At 40.5% G+C, this 21,025-nt stretch overlaps 3 protein-coding genes and 1 non-coding gene across 5 annotated transcripts in view; all 4 read right to left on the reverse strand.

Annotated features, from left to right (window-relative positions):
* unc13a (unc-13 homolog A (C. elegans)) overlaps positions 1 to 6,133 on the reverse strand; it is a 49,588-nt gene extending 43,455 nt beyond the window's left edge. The window contains exons 1-3 of the mRNA XM_072389745.1: positions 5,779 to 6,133; positions 362 to 391; positions 179 to 278 (exon numbers count right to left, since the gene is read on the reverse strand). Coding sequence (XP_072245846.1) covers positions 179 to 278; positions 362 to 391; positions 5,779 to 5,800 — 152 coding nt within the window. The 5' untranslated portion in view covers positions 5,801 to 6,133. The remainder of the gene's footprint in view (positions 1 to 178; positions 279 to 361; positions 392 to 5,778) is intronic.
* Positions 6,134 to 7,012: 879 nt separating this feature from the next.
* On the reverse strand, positions 7,013 to 11,665 carry hmg20b (high mobility group 20B). Of its 2 annotated transcripts, XM_072389747.1 has the most exons (9): positions 11,631 to 11,665; positions 11,162 to 11,319; positions 10,418 to 10,618; positions 10,106 to 10,226; positions 9,869 to 9,921; positions 9,693 to 9,759; positions 9,287 to 9,502; positions 8,884 to 9,016; positions 7,013 to 7,579 (listed from the first exon to the last, which is right to left on the reverse strand). In XM_072389747.1, the coding sequence occupies exons 2-9, from the start codon at positions 11,240 to 11,242 to the stop codon at positions 7,567 to 7,569; spliced, it is 885 nt and encodes a 294-aa protein (XP_072245848.1). In that variant the 5' UTR covers positions 11,243 to 11,319; positions 11,631 to 11,665; the 3' UTR covers positions 7,013 to 7,566. The 2 variants fall into 2 exon arrangements, with proteins under 2 accessions (XP_072245848.1, XP_072245847.1); XM_072389746.1 differs by lacking the exon at positions 11,631 to 11,665 and having other exon boundaries at positions 11,162 to 11,467.
* Positions 11,666 to 13,420: 1,755 nt separating this feature from the next.
* LOC140312079 (elongation factor 2b-like) lies at positions 13,421 to 20,277 on the reverse strand. The gene is made up of 13 exons (XM_072389748.1): positions 20,174 to 20,277; positions 18,752 to 18,966; positions 17,651 to 17,832; positions 17,288 to 17,502; positions 16,923 to 17,101; positions 16,697 to 16,802; positions 16,206 to 16,458; positions 15,859 to 16,054; positions 15,386 to 15,752; positions 14,897 to 15,250; positions 14,630 to 14,812; positions 14,284 to 14,416; positions 13,421 to 13,786 (listed from the first exon to the last, which is right to left on the reverse strand). The coding sequence occupies exons 1-13, from the start codon at positions 20,174 to 20,176 to the stop codon at positions 13,593 to 13,595; spliced, it is 2,580 nt and encodes an 859-aa protein (XP_072245849.1). The 5' UTR covers positions 20,177 to 20,277; the 3' UTR covers positions 13,421 to 13,592.
* Positions 16,535 to 16,602, reverse strand: LOC140312486 (small nucleolar RNA SNORD37). The gene has a single exon (XR_011916979.1). It is a non-coding gene; the product is annotated as a small nucleolar RNA SNORD37 (small nucleolar RNA).
* Positions 20,278 to 21,025: the final 748 nt, after the last annotated feature.

The following is a 21,025-nucleotide window of genomic DNA, read 5'->3' on the forward strand; positions in this document are numbered from 1 at the left end:
TGCTTTTATACTCCCTTTGTTAAGACTGAAAAGAAATGGTTGCCTTAGAAAGACAAGCAACAAGTCAAAAGACTCCTAAATAAGATGTCTTCACAGGCGGATTTACAGATAATGTGAGGAGCTAAACAGGGATACAGAAATAAAGGGTGCAGAGGCTGGAAGAAGAGGAGATACTCACAACATGAAGTCCTGCTCCCAGCATGGTTGGCTGCCGCGCACAGCGATGGTTGTGCTCTTAACATTCTGCACCTTCAAGGTCACGTATGTGTTAAATTTCTCTGTAAAAGTAAAAATACAAACATCACAGTCTGTTGTAACGGCTTGGTTCAATAAATGGATACATTCACTGGTCAAAGCTCACCTTGGGGTCCATCCAGCTTGGCTTTCTTCACTGCAGACAAATAGAGAAAACAAAGATTAGACATTCTTTCGTTTGTCCTGGCAGATTTCAAAGAGTTTCAAAATTTCATAGAACTCAGTGATTCCATGAATGTTTTTCTCTTGCCTATGTCATAATATATGCCTAACTTACGACCCAGCCAGGCCTCTGCCTCTGCCTCTAGCTCGCAGGCTTGGTAGTACGATTGGCTGGTGATTGACAGCACTTTGGCACCTCAATATGAAAGACTGCATCCGTTCTGCAGGAGACGTCAGAGTCTCCAAGTCTCTTTTTGGAAGATGGATGGACAGTCAGTGGATGTTAAGTTAGGTGACACCAAAGAGGAGAGGGACCACATGCCCTGTCATCTCTGAATGATTCATATGTGTGTATTCCTTCAAACTTGTAAATAGGAGTTGATGGATTCAAAGACTGACCAGCGCTGCCATTTGTCTAACACAAGAAACAAGGTAGTGCTGAGATGCCACTGCCATTCTCTTAACACAGATCCCTCTGGAGGTACCACACCAACATTTTAAATCCATGCGATGTCAAAAGCTCATTCATTATTCATTCGATCTTGCACCCTATGTTTGGCTTTGAGGTATTAATATGCAGGGCGCTGGTTTTTAATTCCTACTGATCGCCTCTTTTTATTGATGTTACATTGAAGGAAAGAAATACAGGGAAAAGCATTAACACAAAGAGATCTGAAAGGACATTAACATCATGCACTTGAAAAATTCTTTCAGCATGTGTGAATGACTGTAGGGAAACTGTTTTTACAATACACGGCCTACAGCCTAACTGTTAGGAATGAAGGACTAAAAACCTGCGTGTAATTCAGTAAACAAATGCTTAAAAATGAGCAATGGAAGTGATGATGATATAGCAATACATTCTGAGTAATTTCCTTCGTCTGTGACAGCAGAGTTGGGACGATAATCATTGTGGACAAATTTGATTCTAATAATAGCATAACCCCAGCAACCCCCCAGGAGGATGCCCATCTCTTAAATACCACTCTGATTCACGAGGCAGGTGCCGGAGTGGGTGGTGTGGTGAAGCATGTGCTTCTTCGCCAACTTCAAAGTAAAATCCCCTTCTCGATATGTTAGCTTTAGATAAAGCATTCCCACCAGAGGGGTGAGGAGGGTTCATTTCCATAGAAGCGCTGAACATACATTCGACAATCACGCATTCCAGGTGGAAACTGACAGATGCACGTCGGCTGCCCGCTTGCCCACCCTCGCATCGAGTTTCCTTTCCTAACCCAGTCATCGGTCCTCCCTTCCCCACTCACTCAGTCACTCACTCCTACAAGCTGCCCCCTGCCATGTGGCGAGTGTGCACGTGTGCTCCCTTTCCATCTCTTTCACTTGTGCTCCATTAATCTCTCTGTGGAGCCGGATGCAGGCAGAGTGAGCTGCATCCCCAACCCTAAAAATAACCACTTCAGTGTGACAGGGGTAGAGGGGGGGTGCTGGAAAGAGGGGAGACGGATGTGTGTTTGCGTGCATGCGTGTGCGTGTGTGGGGGGGGTGTTACTTGCTCACAGGCATGAAACATAAACCAGCATTGCTGCAGTTACAGTGCAGAGGAAAGAGTGAAGGGGAGTAGGTAAAAGAAAAACAGAGTGTTGCATATTTTCTGCACAGCCTCAACAGAAAATGTTGAGCTGATGCAACAGCAATTGTAGATCTCAGTTTCTCTTTCCTCACTGAGGAACACTGAACAAGTACAATCACTCATGCCCCGATACAGGGAAGCTAAAGGGGCTTTTTATTTCTTGAGATTTTCCAATCAAAAGCTTCCAAAGAGACCACACTTCAGAGCAATTACAGACACCAGCAACCAGATAAACCTGTAGTCATGCTGAAGAAATACAAGGAGGAAAAACGTTTTAAAAAGAGAAATGGTTTGCATGGACAATTAAGTAATTAAGTGACTGAGACTTTGATGTGTATCACTGTGTGCTGTGTCAAAATTCACGGACACTTGCAGAGTACAAACGTCAATGCATCCCTGATCTTTTCAGCAAAAAATTATTATCTCTTCTCTGATGATCGACCACACATGCAAACAGTGCTAAAAGAAGGTAACGCTCATGCCTCCATGTTACAATTTCCAAATATGTGCACTGGCATCTTGCAATAGGGTGACAGTGAGAAAGGTTGCCAGATTTGAGTAGGCTTACTCAGATTCAGTGACACAGTCCATCATTTCACAGATTACAACTAACAACAGCAGCATTAGAAGTAGAGTATAAACATCTCTGAGCAGGTAATGCTACATGACTGCTGCAGCAGAGGGTGAACAGCTGCATTCTTCATTCTCTTTATCCTGTTTGTCTCTCCATTCCTATCACAGCTACCATGAAAATATATGGAACAGATACCACCATAGGTGCAGGTCTATTATTGGGCCTTAAGAAGTTAATGAGAAAATGCCAACAGAGACCTAAAATATCACTTTGCAATGTCAACAAAGCTATTGGGCAAATCCCAGTTCTGACGCCTGTGTGATTAGCTCCAATGCTCCAGTTGCTTTAAATTGATTCTTCACTTTTTGCTAGTAAAACTGACATTGCGCTCTTAAAGAGTCTCATATCAGGATTTCTGCCTGAACTTGACCAAAATGTTCAGCGGGCGCAAAAAAAAAAAAAATGGCACAGATGTGATCCTTGTTTTAAGCTTTGTTGTTATCATAATTGGTAACTGTTGCAATTTAGAAAATCTCCCTCTGGTTCGCTGAGGATCAAACGAGAGCTGCTCCTCTGTTAAAACCCAGTTAGGATTATTTGGGAAATTAGGTTTTATGGTGCCAATGTATTGTGTGCGTTTCAGCTTTTTGCAAATTTCTGCACAAATATGTTGCACTAGTCTTAACTAAACTTTTTATATCACTCAATTAATCCTATACATCAGCTTTCAAGCAATATAAGAACATTCCTCTTGAGAGAACAGCTTTAACTCTGGGATGTTTGTGGGTTTTCTCACGTGAACCGTTTGATTCAGATGACAACACAGCATTTCTATTGACTTACAGCGAGGCTTTGACTTGGCATTAGCTTTCTTCTTCTTTAATCATTCTGTGACAGAATGATGAGTGCTTGGGACCCTCTTGCTGCATGGCCTAATCTCTGCTGAGATTCAGCTCAAATGCAGCAAGTCAGGCCCAAACCATGATACTACCATCACCATGTTTCACACATAGGATAAACTGTGTGCAGGAATATAGAGTTTTCCCTCCTCTTCTCATAATGTTCATAATTTTAACCAGAAAAGTTCTATTTTAGTTTCATTTGTTCACAAATTATGTCCCTAGCCGCCTTCTGGCTAGTCTACATGATTGTTAGGAAGCTGTATTTGGGCAGAAATATTCTTTTTTTGGGGAGCAATGTTTTTTTTCGAACTGCCCTGTAATGCAGGACACACAGTGGAGCAATGATCAGCACCATCCCCTTACAGCAAAGTGGTATGGTTCTGTATAGAGCTTCCATGTTCTGTATGTGTGGGTTCTCACCACGTACTTCATCTTCATCAAACAGCCCTAAAACATGTATAACAGATTAATTGGTGGTCCTACATTGACCCTAGGAGGGGATGTGAGCATGTATGATTGCTTGTCTGTGTGCTGACCCTGTGATGGACTGATGCCAGTCTGGATGGGTTGAATGATTTATGGAGAATGGATGGATGCCCTGCAATGTTGTTCAGTGTTCTCCTGATGGTGTCCTCATTAATCTATCCATTTAGATGCTCAATTCATTGATAGATCCCTGTTCTTTAGGTAAAGCAGGGTGCTCACTCAAACCCATTCAATGGAATATCATTTCATCATAAAATTGTTTACATAGTTTTGCCAATCACACACAGGTAGTATTGGTTCACTTACATCAATAAATAATTGACCCTTATCCCTCTAATCCATTTAGGTAGTTTCTCCCGATCAAACACTACATCATATTCATGCAGAATTACAGAAAATGCCAAAGAATCACACAGAATCTAACTCTATGTCAGCCGCTTCTGGGGAAAACGAGACAAAAAACCCCAAACAAGGCTGATTTCTACATACATTTCTATTTGCAGAATAATTGTCAACAATAACTTCTCATTTCTGAGAGGTAGTGTGAAAAACTTGAGATGCTCTTCTGATTTGGGGGTGACCTTTCTATCCCACTGAGACTTTCTAACTTCATGTTTCACTCAAATACTTCATAAACTGTTATAACTAATGGTCCCAAAGTGGCATTTAGAGTTGTCCAGTACTGCCATGCCAGAACATTTAAAACCCTCCATCTGTTCCCATCCTGGCACTATTCGGATTAGTTCGTGTTACATAAGACTGCAAAGCAGTTTGATTAGAAAGAAACTCAGATTTAGTGTACAGAGGTCTTCTGTTCTTTATCTACAGATCAATATACATGTTACTGAAAAGAAAACCCAAACAAAACCAGGCAAATAAAGCAACTACGTCATGACCATGGTCGAATTTTTCCTGTAAATGAACACTTGTTGCGGAAAAAGAAGGGCTGTAACTGGCTCACATTTGATTATATTCAATTATAACTATACTATATTTAATTCAATATATATTCTATCACCCTCAGTCTTAACAGAGTGGACCTCTTGTGGGTCCAGTTTTACTGACTTCTCAGTAGACAAACGTCAGACACGCTTAAAAGACTTCCTCAAAAAAAATTAAAGTACAGTTACAGTAGTTGGATCACAGTGCAATCATTAATGGATAATCTAGCCCTACTCAAGGACAGAACAGGTTGAGATTATGTTGCTCATTCAAAAGCAGATGTGTAAAAATATTGCAATGAGTCATGTGGTTTTCCCGGGTTTTTTCCATTCCCATTTTTTTTAATCCACTAAAAGAATAAAACCAAGATCATATGTCCACGGGCATCATTTAAATGAAACTCTCTTCCTCCACATAAAAACAATCTGAGAGTGGGTTACATCTAGCTTTACTATGTCTGTTTGACAGAGCCTGCCAGAACCGTACACCTACTCCATAAATCGATCCGGTTTGTAGCAGTGCCAGGTTTTGTATACATAAACCTGAGCTGTCATCAGATATAGTAGAGCAGTAGTATTTCCGCGTGAATTATCGCAATAGCCGAAAGAGCACGACAAAACGTGTAAAAAATAAATGCAGACGTGACGTGAACATTTTGATTTGTTGACGGGATTTGCATGGTAGTATGACCCACCGATCCTTGTGGATGATCGCTATTCTCAAAATGTTGTTAGATTTTTAGTAATCTCAGGTGAATCCCAAAAGCTGTAAAGATACTAACGGAAGCGGTTTTAAATATTCATACCAGCAGGTAAAATAAACGGAGTCAGTCTTGCCAAGACAGGAACCGTCAGTTTATCTCTTACCTCCAACACAAAGTAATGACATTTCTTTCGTGCTCCTTTAGTCCAGTGTCCAGCTTCTTCACCGGTTTCTTCACTGGCTGAGCTAATCTGTGCAATATACAGGCGAAGGATGGACGGCTGTGCAGGAGACAGAGACGCTTGCAGTAGCTGTTTAGCGGGACCAGACACTAACGGGTTCGTGACACGCGACGATAACGACGCTCGGATAGTCCACGCCAGCCTCGTAGTCGTTCCCGTCTTCTTTTGTGGCGTGTCTGACAGTATTTGAGACTCTTCACCCCCTTCGTTCTCAGCTCTCCGGTCCCCAACACACAGCCATCTTGTTCAGCTTCAGCACCACCAGCTGCGTGGACAGCTCCTGGCAGTGACGTCAGAGCGCGTGGTGATTGTGTGGGAGGCTCAAGCCAAGACACATTATTAGCTTCTCTCTTCACATTTCCAAAAATTAGGAAACATATATTTACAACTGATTTTTAGCACATACCAGCACGCTTAAAACCTGAAGATATTAAGTAAAAAGGAAACTCTGGATAATTATTTTTCAACTCTTGCTTTATAGAAACGCTGAAACTCTAACACAGGATGGTTATTTACAAATTAATGGCTAGAAGGAAGATTGTCTGGGGTTGCTCACAATATACCTTTTCAGCTGGATTTAAAGTATACAAAATGTTAATAGAGTCAGTAACAAAACTCAAAACAAATGTGTGCTCTCAATTGCAGGTTCAGTTGTGTGACAGGCTCTGATATTGATAATCATAACCAACAATTATATCATGATTGTGGTCATTTTATAGGCAGCACAAGTGTCAGATTCTACATCTTTTTCAAAAGATTCAGGGGTTTTTCTGCATGAAGCTAAAGATGATACACATACCTTTGGCATAACAGAAGAAAGGCAAAACAGGTCAGTAGTTCAAAATTCCACATTTTTCAGACTAATTTGAGTTTCCCCGAAGCAAAATCTCTCATTGGACCCAGTATCAGCCTGTATACTAATACAGACCAACAAATTGGCTCAAAAGCTGGCAAAGGGTTGGAAAAGTCATTCCTGACTCAAGGATGGATCAACAGCTCCCCCTGCTGTTAGTCCGTCTTACCCTCTGAGTTTCAGCTGCTCAGCGAGTTGTTTAGTGATGCGATTTCAAGTTGAGGATGATGATTTGAACTATGTCTCTTGCAAAGATCAAGAAAAAAATAAAAATGGTAAATATGACGCTTTGGCTGGAAAAGGTATGTTCATTATGGTTTAATGAACATTTGTAAAAATACAAACATACTGCGCAAGAATATAATGTTCTGACAACATTTGAAACAGCTTGTCCATCCCAAAGCCAGGCAACAGCAATGTAAATTCAAACATTAACACTGAAACATTCAATTCTACCCCTATATAATATCATTATTGTGTTGGATCTGTGGGCGACCGCTGACAAAAAGCTACACAATGAGGTACGGGTCAATCCGAATTTACTAAATTGGGACAGTTAAAAAGAGAAAAATCACATCAAATCTGATGAGATTCTTGAGCCGTTTAAAAAGCCTTAACAATAACAATTGAACAATAAAACGTGCAGAAGTACGTGTATCGTACAGAACACACATATCCATGACAGAAAAAGAAAATGCATACGCGGACTGTGTGTTTTGAAGGGTTTGTATTGTCTCCTTTGCTGACCTTACCACACCCATGTGCTCAGCTGAATGGCACTGACTGGGGCTAATACCAACAGCCATTTCTAGTGTCTCTATGACGTGAGAGTTTGCGGGTCTCTGTCTGGAGTCTCCTCATAACTTCTCACTGGCAATGAATGAAAGCATACAATTAGAGAAAAGGCGACACTCGGAAACACATTCTGACAGATCAGTCTCTGTGTAGTGGACAACGGTTTCCACAACAAAGAGCAGTGAGGTGACATTTCTACACTAATCAGCTGTTTTGCACTGCTGTCATTTTTTTAACTGAATGGGTGAGAACATGATACGAACCCCCGTGTGGAGATTTTAAAGATGCGATATAATGGACACATTTGCATAGTTACAGAGTTGACACGCTCAAATTAAATGGCAGCCAGTAAATGTTGATAATTACATGGACACAGACGTGGTGTTTGACACTTGAAATGAGAAGAATATATGAATAACTATAATTAAAAGCAGCATTTGACTATAAAAGAAAAAGGCTTATTTGCCTTCTGAATGACAACACTGGTGTCACTCTCATGTATGTGCAATAAATAACAAAATGTCAAAAAAACTCCCAAATTAACACAATATGTACTTTCTTATACAGACAAAAACTAAACCAGCTAGCCAGCTTTCATAGGGACCTTGGTATCTATCACACAAGCTTGAGTCTACAGAGAAAGGGTCGTCAGGGCAAGAGCAGTAGCGTCAATGCCACCTGTGTCCGAAGTGAATGTGTTCAGGCTTAGTTTTGACTTGTTGTTGAGTTGGTCACCCATGTTAAAGTAGTGCTCAGAGCCCAAAGCACAGTAAACAGTTATTCCATACCCAAAATTAGGAAAATTTATTCAAGCCTTACAAAATGCACTTCCGGGTTGTGTACATGCACCTTCAGGCATGTTGCGGGAGAAAAGCACTGGCTGTTATTGTGCCTTGATATGGCATTTGTTGTAATTTAGCAATACATAAAGTAAACTGAATTGAATTTAACTGAATTATGCCCTTGTAATCCATTTGATTCCATCTCCAACCCTAGCACAAACACTGACCAGACTTATGCATCATTGTCTGAATGGTTGTCAGCGAGGTTTACAGTAATAACAGCAAACAGTCAACATGTTACAGTTGATAATCTATTTTGTAATAAGTGACAGTTTCCCTTGCGTTGCACCCAGAATTTGTCCGCTGCACTGAATTCCATGTGAAGAAACAAATTCAAACCCCTCTAAGGATGAGATGTTTTAACCCAGTTCAAAGGCTATAACTTCAAGACTGAAAAGGTTACTGCGTACACATCCAACCCTACAGGAAGGTGAAGGGTGAGATTCCCTGAAACAATCCCTCTGCTGTGTCAAAGCTCCCAGTATTATATCTGAACGTTTCCGCTCCATGGTATTATGTCATAGATGTAATAGTTACCTTTCGATATGAGAGAGAACCTCATAAAGTTGGCTGGCCAGGGCACGGTGTTTATGGGGGTTCCCCTCAATCACTCCACTGAGACGACTGAGGTATGAGTCAAGGTTTCCAAAAGATGCCGTCTCACCTGTACCTGCCGGAGGGAAAAATAAAGAAATAACAAGAAAAAAAAAGAATACTCATAAATACTCATTGCAGTTACAGCTTAATAACTAAACGCAACTACGTCACTTAAAAAGGCGAACACCATTAATGGATTTATAACTAGAGATTAAATGGACTGATGCTCAATTGAAAAAAATAAAATAAAAATATCAACAAGAATTCCAGATCATAACATACAGCGGTATTCATGTTCATCTTTTCCTTCCCTCTCACTGAATAGAGGCAAATCAATTCCCACCTGGCAGTGGAACTGATGAGAGACTGTTGACCAATGTGTGTTTAATGGCCAGCAAGTGTTGGTGAAGAGCCTGTGTGCGCTTCTCGTCTTGCCCCAGTTCGGCCTCCAGACGCTCTTTAGCACTATTCATGTCCTTAATGTGCCGCTGCAGCACTGCGTTCTGCTCTTCAAACTCTATGTTGGCCTTCCGAAGCCGTCGCAACTCAGCCTCTCGTGCTAGAGGCACAAAGAGTGACACAAGATGGGGTTCGACAGCAGTACAAAATCATCTCTTTGTGTGCTTTTATATGACCAAATAATAGCTCAAATATGCCCAAACATTAGTGCTTAACTTTGTTAAACAAACTGTGCTGTTTTTTTACATGAGAAACAATAGAACGTTTGTTTCTCTCTCAGTTTTCGTTACCTTTGTTCTGATCGAGGAACTCCTCTGTGAAAATTGGGATGTCAAACCTGCTTGAGAGGTCAGCAGCCTAAAACAGACACATTCCGAAAAAATGACAACTTGCCTCTCCGCAAATTAAAGTGAAAGTGACACGGCTGAAGATAAAAGGTTAAGTATGCTGGTGGTTTCGCACTAACCTTTGTGAAAGATGCTCCTGAACCAGAACTGACTATGACTGAGGGAGTGTCCTCTGAAGGAGATAAAATATGAACGATAAGCATCTCACGTGGCACAGCGCAATGCTAAACAACACAGGGCTTTGAAGTGGTTAAGCAGTGAATATTTCAGTTGAAATAAACCAAAAGAACAACAAAAAAGACAGAACATGAGTGAACAGGTCAGCTTAAACGTGTGGTAAGCTGGGAGCAGGCCACCTTTTTTGATTCTCTTGTCGTGTATCTTGGCACTGCTGATCTGATAGGCCTCGGTTTGCTGATACTCCTTCAGTTCCTGGGCGTACTGCATTTTCTCTCGCTCCGCCTCTTCGAGGTAGCGCTGCAAGAATACAAACAATGTTGTGATACCCAACTGAAGGTGAAGTGTAGCCCATTTTAATGCCAAGAACAATTTGTGAGTCAACCATTTTCCAGAATCTACATTGTTAAAAGCTAAGTTCTCAATACAGATTGCGTCAAATAAAATGTGCAGACATAGAAAACTGTCAGGAAAAAAACCCAACAAACTACCTTTTTGTCAGTTGGGGCTAATCGTGTCCACTCTGCTCCGAGTCTTTTGGTGATTTCTGGAAAAGGTAAGTCGGGGTATCGGGCCCTCATGTGTTCTCGCCGTTCATTGAGAAAGCGGACATATCCTGTCACTGGCGCCTTGGGACCATTTGGTAGCACCTTTTTTCTTTTCTTCCCCTTCGGCCAGCCTCTCTTCTTTGGCTGCACGGACAAACAACACTCTGAGAAAGGCAGAGGCTGCACACTCATCGGTGCTTCTCTTTCCCCAGACAACTCAGTACAAATAGGGTTTGCAAATGAGTTTTTATTTTGACGATTATTTCAAATCAGCAGTTTCATTTTCACTAACCCAAATGTTAAAATTAACCACCCAACATGAACACAAATCCAAATTATTGCCTGAGTTTTTAACATTTTTGCCTTAAAAAACAACAACAAAAAGTATTTTGAATTCTTTATTAACTAACTAACTTTTTTTTGTTGCTATTTTGTTTTTATTGTTTAATCCAACTATTTAGATGTTGACATTAAAGGCATATATGCACAGTCGACTTTGCCAATTGATTGAAACGTTATACAACACCATATAAGTGTGAGTTTCCTTTAGCTTCCTGACTTTGTGCCTAATAAATGGCTGTATCAGTGCATAGCAACCTCGTCCACCTTGTTTCTCCAAATAAGAAAACTAAATTGAAGCGCTTTAAAAATAAATAGTTTACCCTGGTCAGATGCAGCAGTACCCACCTCTTCTTGTGGCTGGTCCATTGAATGTGAAGCTCTTAGCTGCTGCGATGTATCACTCTGCTCTTGTTTGATTCCCCCCATGATCCCCTTGCATGCAACTGACAATATAAGCGTGAAAAGGAGTGTTTACCCGTCAGGGGTAATTCGTGGGAAGGAGTCTGTGGGAGAAGCAGCACAAAAAGATGAGAGAAACCGTTAGAAGACTAGGATTCAATTACCAGCAGAGACGCTGCTTTTTAAGCTAACCTGACTGCTAACAGTTAGTGGCTAACATTAACTGGTCTGTGTTACAAAAACACGCACGCACGCACACAACGGATAAAAATCATAAAAAAAGGTAAGTGCCCACCGATTACATTAAAAAATGCATTCATACATTAAATAAAATGAATCCACAAAGGGCCGCGGTAATTTACTTCTGAAGTAATCGATAATAAGTATACTTTTAGTATAAACGTTTATTTCTCACCCGATGAGTCCCACGACCAAACAGGAAGAGAAGAATGCCAGCGAGCTGATTGGTTGATAGAAAGACTGATGATTGGTTGGTTGAAAAAAAAAAAAACCCACCCATCTCCTCCCCGCGCCACTAAAACCAGTATATACCAGACTTTTAACGCTGACTACAAAATATATACGGTTAATGCAAATATCTAGAAAGTTTAATCAGGTTTTCAGAGGTGTTTCTTCTCATTTTACGTATTTATCGTCGTGGAACTGAAGTATAACATGGAAATACTTAGGTAAGGTGCGAACACGTCAGTTTGTGTTAAATTCCGGTTACCAAAATTACTCTGGGTATATCTTGTTTTTACAAAAACACTAAATTTGATTTATTTCAAAGGTGTTTGTATTCTACTATTTATTTATACATACAAGTACTCCTGTATATCTCCACATATCTTAAGATGAGCATATGTTTTGTTTCCTGTTATAGTAAAATTGATGTACTTTTACAAGAAGTTAAGAAATCTGTATTACTGTATTAATCTGTATTACTGATTTATGTATATAATTAAATTCAACACAAAAGTTACAATGCAAGATGAATTAAAAGTGATTCCTTCATTTCCTTCAGATACATTTATTTAGTATGTGGCTCTTTTTCCTGTTCCTCTTTATCAGTGTGGATCTTTCTTGATCAACTACTGGCTCTCTTCAGATTAATTGAAGGTAAAAATTCATTAATTAAATTTTTCCTCTTGTTTTTGATTAAGTGAAGAAGCATTTTGACAGGTAATGAGGGTGGGACCTACAGATCCTGCAACTGTACATTTAACGATGCTTCTAATTAAATGTATGTATTCACAAATAGTCATGTAAATACATTTAAAATATATACACACACACACACTCTGCATAAATCCCTGAATGGATCAAAATTGCACTCCTACTACAGATAAAGGTCTAAGGCTTTTTAAGTCAAAACAGTAGAAACATTGTGGTACAGTGAACATTTGTGTGCGTGTGTGAACCTGTGCATGTCATCAGGTTCCAACCTGGATGTGTTAAAAGTGGAGGACAAATTTCATGTGTATGCATGACAATAAATCTTAATCTTTGTAAAAAATACCTGCAATGATAAGAAAAAAAACAAAACATTTTCCATAGAAATTCCTCATGACTACCACGCCCCCCCCCCCGTCAGTGAATATCTCCCTCCAATCTTCTGTTTCTGCTAAGCGACGGCCACTTTCAACATCGGTATAATTATGCATCGAGAGCCGATGACGTCACCACAATCAGTTCAAAATATACATATTCAGCTATGTAGGCAGGAATAATACAATAAAGTGTGCACATAAGTATGATAGTATTCACTTTCTAAAATAAACAAGTTAGGTGATGCAAATTCCAGCACTTGGGCTAAATCAAAGCCATTGGTTAGTGCTGCACTTGCTGGGCATTCGGCTGCAATTAGCAATACACAAAAGAAAGGCAAAGCACCTCATTCTCTCCCACAGCTCAACTTGTGCTGCCACTGCCCAGCTCCACCTTGCCTGTGCGACGTTTCTCACTCAGCATGCAAATTAGCCATACAACCCTACCCTGCAAGTAGTCAGAGTTTGTTCTGGTTCTTCCAAATAATCTACATAGACGTTTGAAATCCTCAGCCATTGCAGTGGTGGCTGATACAAAAGCAACCTTATAGACATGATTAAAAGGAAACAAAATTTTTAAGTTGTTTTTTAACAAAGGGCTATTTGGGCAAGTACAACACACAATCATCACCATGAAAGAAAAACAAATACCTGATACTTGAGTTTTTATTTTCTTTTATTTATCGTTTACAATTTTTGTGGTCATTTCTTTTATTATCGTCGATCCTTTTGGCAAACATTAGTGCTCACTGTGCTCTGTACAGTCCGGTCCCACAACATAAAACTTAAATTTGAAGGAATGACAAAAGAGTAAAGTTGGGTCCAGGCTTTTACAATTTGTCCAGGTAGTTGTCCAAGGCTGGAACACCTTCTTTGAGACCCTTGCGTTTACGTGTCTCAAGGACCACTATGCCAGGCTTGCTTGTAGGTTCCAGTGGGTTTCCGGGGAGGATCTGCCAATGATCGAACACGCACTGTGGGAAGGCCTGGCCGCCAGTGTTGGAACGAAGGTCAGCTGTGAAACCTGTTAACAGATGGGAGATGACTTTATAAAACCTACTTGGCTAGAGTCGAACTACAATATGGGTATGAGGGTCAAAGTAATGGTAAAATAGTGGCAAATGTAAAAGGAAGCATTTGCTCCAATGTCAATATGAAAAGGGTGGGGGGTGATGGCGGTGATCATAGCGCCAGTGTTCTCAATCCAAAAGAACCAATATCAATTTATCTGTAACAAATGTTTTCACTTCCACCCACCTTTGCCAGGTAAACAGTTAACAGGAATAGTTAGTGGCACTTTTTCCAAAATAAACCCCTGTAAGACTAAAGCCATAATGACAGTCTCCATTTTCCAAGTAGACTGAATGTTATACCTCTAATGTAGAAATGCTTGCTTTTTAAAAAGAAATAATTTTTTTTTTTATATATATAATCCGACAAAAACGTGGATTCTTACAAAGTAATATAAGGCCATGCCAAATGAAAGATTATTTGTTTGCTCTTCTTGTTAAGGGGACTTACCAAATGACTCCATGACAGGCAGGTAGGCTTTGATGACATACATGGGTGTTCCCATGACCCTTGACTCCTCAAACACATGTCCACGCCTCCTGGTCAACACACCGTAGATTCCACCCATTGCAGTTTCAGGGCACTGCAAAGAAATCATGATATCATTAGAACTACTGCTTCAAGATTTATATATATATATGTATATATAAAAAAAATTATTATTTTTTTTTAAAAATTACAAACAAGCTAGCTATAGGATTTAAAAACAAAACAACACTGGCACTTGAAAGTTTAACGTAAAAAAAAAAATTGTGGTCAAGACAAGAATGCAGGCTACAGTTCCCATGAAACTGACCTGGATCTCCACCAGGTAGACTGGTTCCATGAGTCTGGGCTCAGCTGTAAGCTCACAAGCATACAGAGCTCTGCGGGCTGTGGGAATGATCTGACCACCACCACGGTGGATAGCATCTGTGTGCAGGGTCACATCATGGATCTCAAAGCGGACGGCACGCATGTTCTCTTCACAGAGGACTCCCTATATAAAAAGGAAAGATTTGTAAATGAAATGCACTGATCACTTGGTATAAACTAAACTTTCATGCAAATCTGGGGGTCTTACCTCCTTGGCTGCCCACTGGAATCCTGCAACAACGCTATCCTTGATCTCATTAAGGTACTGCACTCCCTTGGTAACATCTACCAGCAGGTTAGGGCCGTTTCCATCAGGTCCGAAGCACCAGATCTTTCTGGCCTCACCGACATCCCACTCGTACTTGTCGGCAAGGTAACGGGCGCGGGCTTTGAGCTCCTGCCTAGCGGTAACATCACCCTTATCTATGTCTTCTGCCAGGCCATCTTCGCAGGGACGGGCCTTCATGAATAGACGGTTGTGCTTGTTGGGTGACTTTGACAGACACAAGACACTTGACTCTTCGCTGACGGTCTCTCTGTAGGACACCACTGGATCAGATTTCTAAAAAATAAATAAAATAAAAAGGTTTTATTGCAGTATTGTTTATGTCAACACCTTAAACCTTGATTTCTATAATGCATTGAACTTAGCAGCATAAATTAACTTATGTTTACTAAAGTAATTCAAATTTATCACCTTGATTGGAATGCAAGCATGATCCTCTTCCAAATCTTTCAGACAGATCTCCAGATGCAGTTCTCCAGCTCCAGCAACAATGTGCTCTCCAGACTCTTCAATGATGCACTGCACCATAGGATCAGACTTCGACAGACGCTTCAAACCCTCAACGAGCTTGGGCAGATCTGCAGGGTTCTTTGCCTCCACAGCGACTCTCACCACAGGGCTGACACTGAACTTCATCACTTTCATGTTGTGCGCTTGTTCAAAGGTGGTGATTGTTCCCGTCTTGACGAGGTACTGGTCCACTCCAACAAGACCCACGATGTTACCACAAGGCACATCTTCAATGGGCTCAACATAACGACCCATCATCAAAATGGTCCTGTAGAGAGGATTGTAAAATATTAGGACAATTCAGATGAAAAAACAAAAGAAAACAAAACCAATCCCTCTCACAGGTGCTGGACAGGGCAGATATAAAAACTAACCTCTGAATGGGCTTCAAGTAGAGATCGTCCTTCTTTCCGGGGACAAAGTTTGGTCCCATGATGCGCACCTTCAGGCCAGTCGACACAGACCCAGAAAACACACGTCCAAAAGCGTAGAAGCGACCCTTGTCACTGGTGGGGACCATCTTAGAGATGTACATCATAAGTGGAGCCTTGGAATCACAGTTCTTAATACCTGGGAACCAAACATGTTCAATTGCATTAGAACAAAAACCAAAAAGCTATATCATGCTATTTTGTCAAGTGTCATCACAGGCAACAGATAACATTATGAACATGCTGAACACCGTTATTATTTCACTAAAAATTCAGTTTTGGCTTCATACCCATGGCAGCTTCATCATCTCCAGGTCCTTCATAGAGCAGCTCACAACGGTATTTCTGGGCAGTGACGGGGGAAGGCAGATGAATGGTGATCATTTGCAGGAGGGCTTCTCCAGCAGGCAGCCAGCGACGCATCACTGCCTTCAGGAGAGGTTTACCCTCCTTATCCTTGTCTTCAGTATCCAACTTGATGTCCATCTTCTGGATCAGCTTGGCAGCTTCATCCTTCTTGAAGTTCATGATGGCATCAAACACCTACAAGAAAATGTCAAACTTGTGTTATACAATTTAATACATGCCAGGCCATGAGAAAATGGTGCACTCTGCACCTGCTCAGGTTGAAGCTTATCATCACTGATTAGTCAGGTCAAAGTGAAGAATAGTTTAATCATCACTTGCAGGCATACAGAGCAATATACATTTCTCTTTTCTTTTTTAAATGGACTAAAATTAAATTAGTTAACTCAATTTCAAATGCAACTGATCTTGGTACCTTGAAGATGGGGTCCAGGATAAGAGCACAGAAGGTGCGAGAGAATTTCCTGCCATCAGCACCAATTGCAGACTTGACGAACTTTCCATTTTCAGTGTCGTAGTACCTAGAATGGACAGCGTTGATGTTAAGCATTGTTACATTAATAACAGCAGATAGGTGCTTCCACATTCACAGGAATCATTGGCGTTTTAAGTAGTAGTAGAGCACCATGTCCTAGACGCACCTATCACCCCACAGCTTTTTCATCATGTCCTCCACCTTTTTGCAGCGCTCAGCTGCTGTCATCTGGGTGTTGCCTTTGGCAGCAAACTTGGCAGCATACATCTCAGCAAACTGCTTCAGGGTGAAAGCCCAGCCATGGAGCCCAGAACCAAAGCCAACAGTACCAATAACTGGATCAATCTAGCGGAGATGAAACCACAACATAAGAATATGAATATATAATTAAATACACTTACTGAAAACTATTAAGCATAGCAAGCACTACCAACAAAATAATCACAAGTTAACATTTAAGTTTGAAACAGAAGCTTCAAGTCAACTTGAAGGTTACATTTCCAGTAGTAAAGTGTTTTGGTAGCAACTTACCATGATGTTACCCATTGGTCCACTGGATTCATCCTCTCCATAAGTGGAGATGATGACATTGACAGACTCAACAATACGCTGGAAAGTCTGGTAAAGGTCCTCAGGTTCAAGCTGCAACTCCAGCAGGGCACGGTCCATCTTGTTCATCATCAGGACTGGCTTGATACGCTCACAGATGGCCTGACGGAGCACGGTCTCAGTTTGCACACACACACCTGGTACACAAACACACAATTATGATGCAACCTATGCTTATTTGAGAATCTTATCTTGCATATGCAACATAATGGTAAACATGAAACATAGAACAAGACTGCCTACTTAAATATGGGCAAATCAGTTAAAAGCGATGTGTGCACTCACCAGACACGCAGTCGACGACCACCAAGGCTCCATCGGTGACACGGAGAGCAGCAGTCACCTCAGAGGAGAAGTCAACGTGCCCTGGTGAGTCGATCAGGTTGATCAAGAAACCGGAACCATCCCTGCTCTGCTTGATGAAGGCCAAATCGCTTTCCCCCAGCTCATAGTACATGGAGATAGCGCTGCAAGATAAGAAAAAACAAAACAAAACCGAGATGTTAAAAAGGTAACATCTACTTTTACCCTAATCTTGGTGACCATGTCCAAATATGAATTCATCACAACTTATTATTGGATGTTATAAAAAGGCCAGGGACACAAACATGTTACCAAATAAATAAGGACTTCACTTGTGTCCAGCCTTAAAAATGTTGGCTTTCACCTACCCTAAATTCCGGACTATAAAGTGCACCTGAAAAATCAGCAGCATCCTCTAATTTTAAAAAGAAAATACACTTTGTTCTTGTATAGGCCGCACCGGATTATAAACTGCGGGTGTCCACATTGTAATATGAGATATTATTATTATGCAAAAATATATATTAGCCCCACCATATTATAAGCCACGGTGCTCAAAGCCAGGGGAAAACAAAATAGCGGCTTATACTTGAAGTATGATAATTGAAGGTAATTACAACTGAGTAACAATTTTGAGCCACCTCAGGGCTCCTATTCATCCGGTAACTCAGTACAGACCAAAGTCAAGAATGCATCCACAACATCAATAGAATATGAAAATCCAGGATAACACGGAACAACTACACAACTCAGATGTTGCCGGTCCGTTTGTTTGACAGTTCAAGTGTAGACAAGTCCACTGAGTGAGATAAGATTTGCTTCATATTACAATTATGACGTACAAAATAATTAGCTTGAAAGGAACATTTATACATTTTTAGGACTTGTGTAAACTCTGGTGGAAGCATAAACTCCCATTTGTATGTTTTACACCCCTCAGGAAAAGAGACTCCTAAAAAGAATCTTAGGGAACAGATTTATTCAAATAAACAGTTTGGACAAGTTTGAAGGAATCATAACAAAACCATGGCAATGTTTAGTGGCAGCAGTGGGATGCAGCTTAAGAATAAGTAATATACTTACGTTGACTTGATGGTAATGCAGCGTTCTTGTTCATCTTTGCGTGTGTCAGTGAAACGTGTCTCTCCAGCACGAGCTGAGGCAATGATGCCAGCTTTGGACACCAGTGAATCCGTCAAAGTTGACTTTCCATGGTCTACGTGCGCAATCACAGACATGTTACGAATGTTGGCCTTTTTGTCCATGATGGCACGGATCTGGTCTACGGTAAAGTTCACCTGAGAGAACAAAGTAAAATTAGAACATCCAAAACAATAGAAAACGCTACTTGCTACTTTCTCTCAGCTCAGTCATACTATCCTACAGGTAGACTGTGACTCGACAAGATACTTAATACTTGCAGAAAACATACATGTAAACTTGTTATTTTAATTTTTTTACACTCCCAATTCTCTAATTGAGATGCAGACCCTAGAACACAACAGCTAAAAAGGCACTTCCTTTGTATCTCCCCTTTCCAATAAACAGCGTCAGAGCATAGGTAAACAATTTTGAGAAATATGGTTAAAAAATGGTACACAAAGTCATTCATTTTAGTATGAGTGAGCAGGGGCCAATTCTTGTTTCGTTACATATGGTCGCAAAGTCCTCTGCAATTGTTGCTGACGCAAGTTAAACTGAAATGCTATGCAGATCCACCCTGGGCGTTGGGAATCCGCCATAACCAAAGATGACGTTATCACCATATACCGAAAGACTTCAAATTCAAAACAGCCTTAAAAAGACTAACATGCTCCTAGATCGTGGCTCCATTTCACTTGCGTAAGAGAAAGCATATTCGATGAAACCTGACAAAAACACCTATTCCAATCAGTGACAACCGGCATAACATGTCGGCATGAATAGGCCACGTGTACAGACTTTAAAAACTATGCTAAATGCTAACACTGGCGAACCCAATATACCGGCAAGTTTATCTTCAAACCAAACACAACGCCAAAAAGACAATCTCTTCATTCTTCTCGCTCTATTACGGGTATGTTCATGGGAAGCCAATGTTGTTCTTGTTCCACCACGTTAATAACAAGACGAAAAACAATTTTGTAAGGCAATAGCTAACGTTAGCACAAGAACCCAACACAGTCACAAGTTAAACACATCCATGGCAGCTGATGTTAGTCATTACGAACTTCCGCTGACTAGCTCAGCATACAGCCAACTCTGTACCAAATGTATTTATTTAAGTAAAATTAAAAGAATAAGCCTCGAAAACAGATCAGAATCGCTTTATGTAAGACTTGGGGCCCCCATCAGGTTAGCGGCGCAGTTAACAAAATGGTAGCCATTTTGATTTGAGCAAATCATCGAATATAAAAGTCTCCATCTATTCTTTCAAAACTCATAAGAACACTTTAATATTAGTGGAGAAGATGTCTAGCATGTTCGACTTTTCAATAATATGTCAGAGAAATAATACAAACTTACCATTTTGACGGATGGTTCTGGATTCTCTTGATGGAGAAAAGAGACAAGAAATTTTACGCTGCCCACCTCACGAGGGCATAGGCAGGGAAGAGGGAGCTGACGTCAGAAAATCGGGATTTATATCCCATGCGTCAGTTTTGTGCGTCATCACGTACTGATGTTACCTAAACTGACGCTGTAGCTGCGATCACCTACAGTCAGAGGATGACCACTGTCCACAAACGGGTGTGGAGTTGATGACGATACTAAGGACTCTTCAAAGTTTAAGTCGGTGACTAATTGTTATTATGCTAAACAACATTAAGTATACCAATCATGAATTGCTATTTTTCCTTTGCACATTATACTTGATAACTGTTTAAGAAAGTTGTTAGCATGTTCTCGTACAGACTTCTGTTTTTAAATGCATCCTCATTATAAAAGCTCAAGTTATTTGTCCATAACTTCTGTAGGATTATTCATTTGTAACTTTTACTTGACTGGCGAGTCCTCATGTTGTGATCCAATCTTAATCTCTTCATTATTCAAATTGGTGAACAAACTATTAAGACTCAATCGCATATGCTTAAATCCTATAGCATTTCCTGTTCAATCCAAAATTGATGCAGTATACACAGTGGTGTAGAGATTAGCCACGTCACCCCACAGCAAGGTTTCTGGTTTGAATCTTGGCAGGTACCTGTCTGTAGCATGTGCTACTCTGACTTCCCCTCACAGTCCAAAAACATGAATATATTAATTCATTAATTTCAATTGATTAAAGACACATATAGGGTCATATAAATAAAGAAAAATGTCAGTGATAAAATGATGCCTGTAGAGTTAACTAATCTACACATACACAAGGTTGCG

Source organism: Leuresthes tenuis, unplaced genomic scaffold (genome assembly GCF_036924035.1).
Source record: "Leuresthes tenuis unplaced genomic scaffold, fLeuTen1.0.hap1 SCAF_7, whole genome shotgun sequence".
Classification (NCBI taxonomy): domain Eukaryota; kingdom Metazoa; phylum Chordata; class Actinopteri; order Atheriniformes; family Atherinopsidae; genus Leuresthes; species Leuresthes tenuis.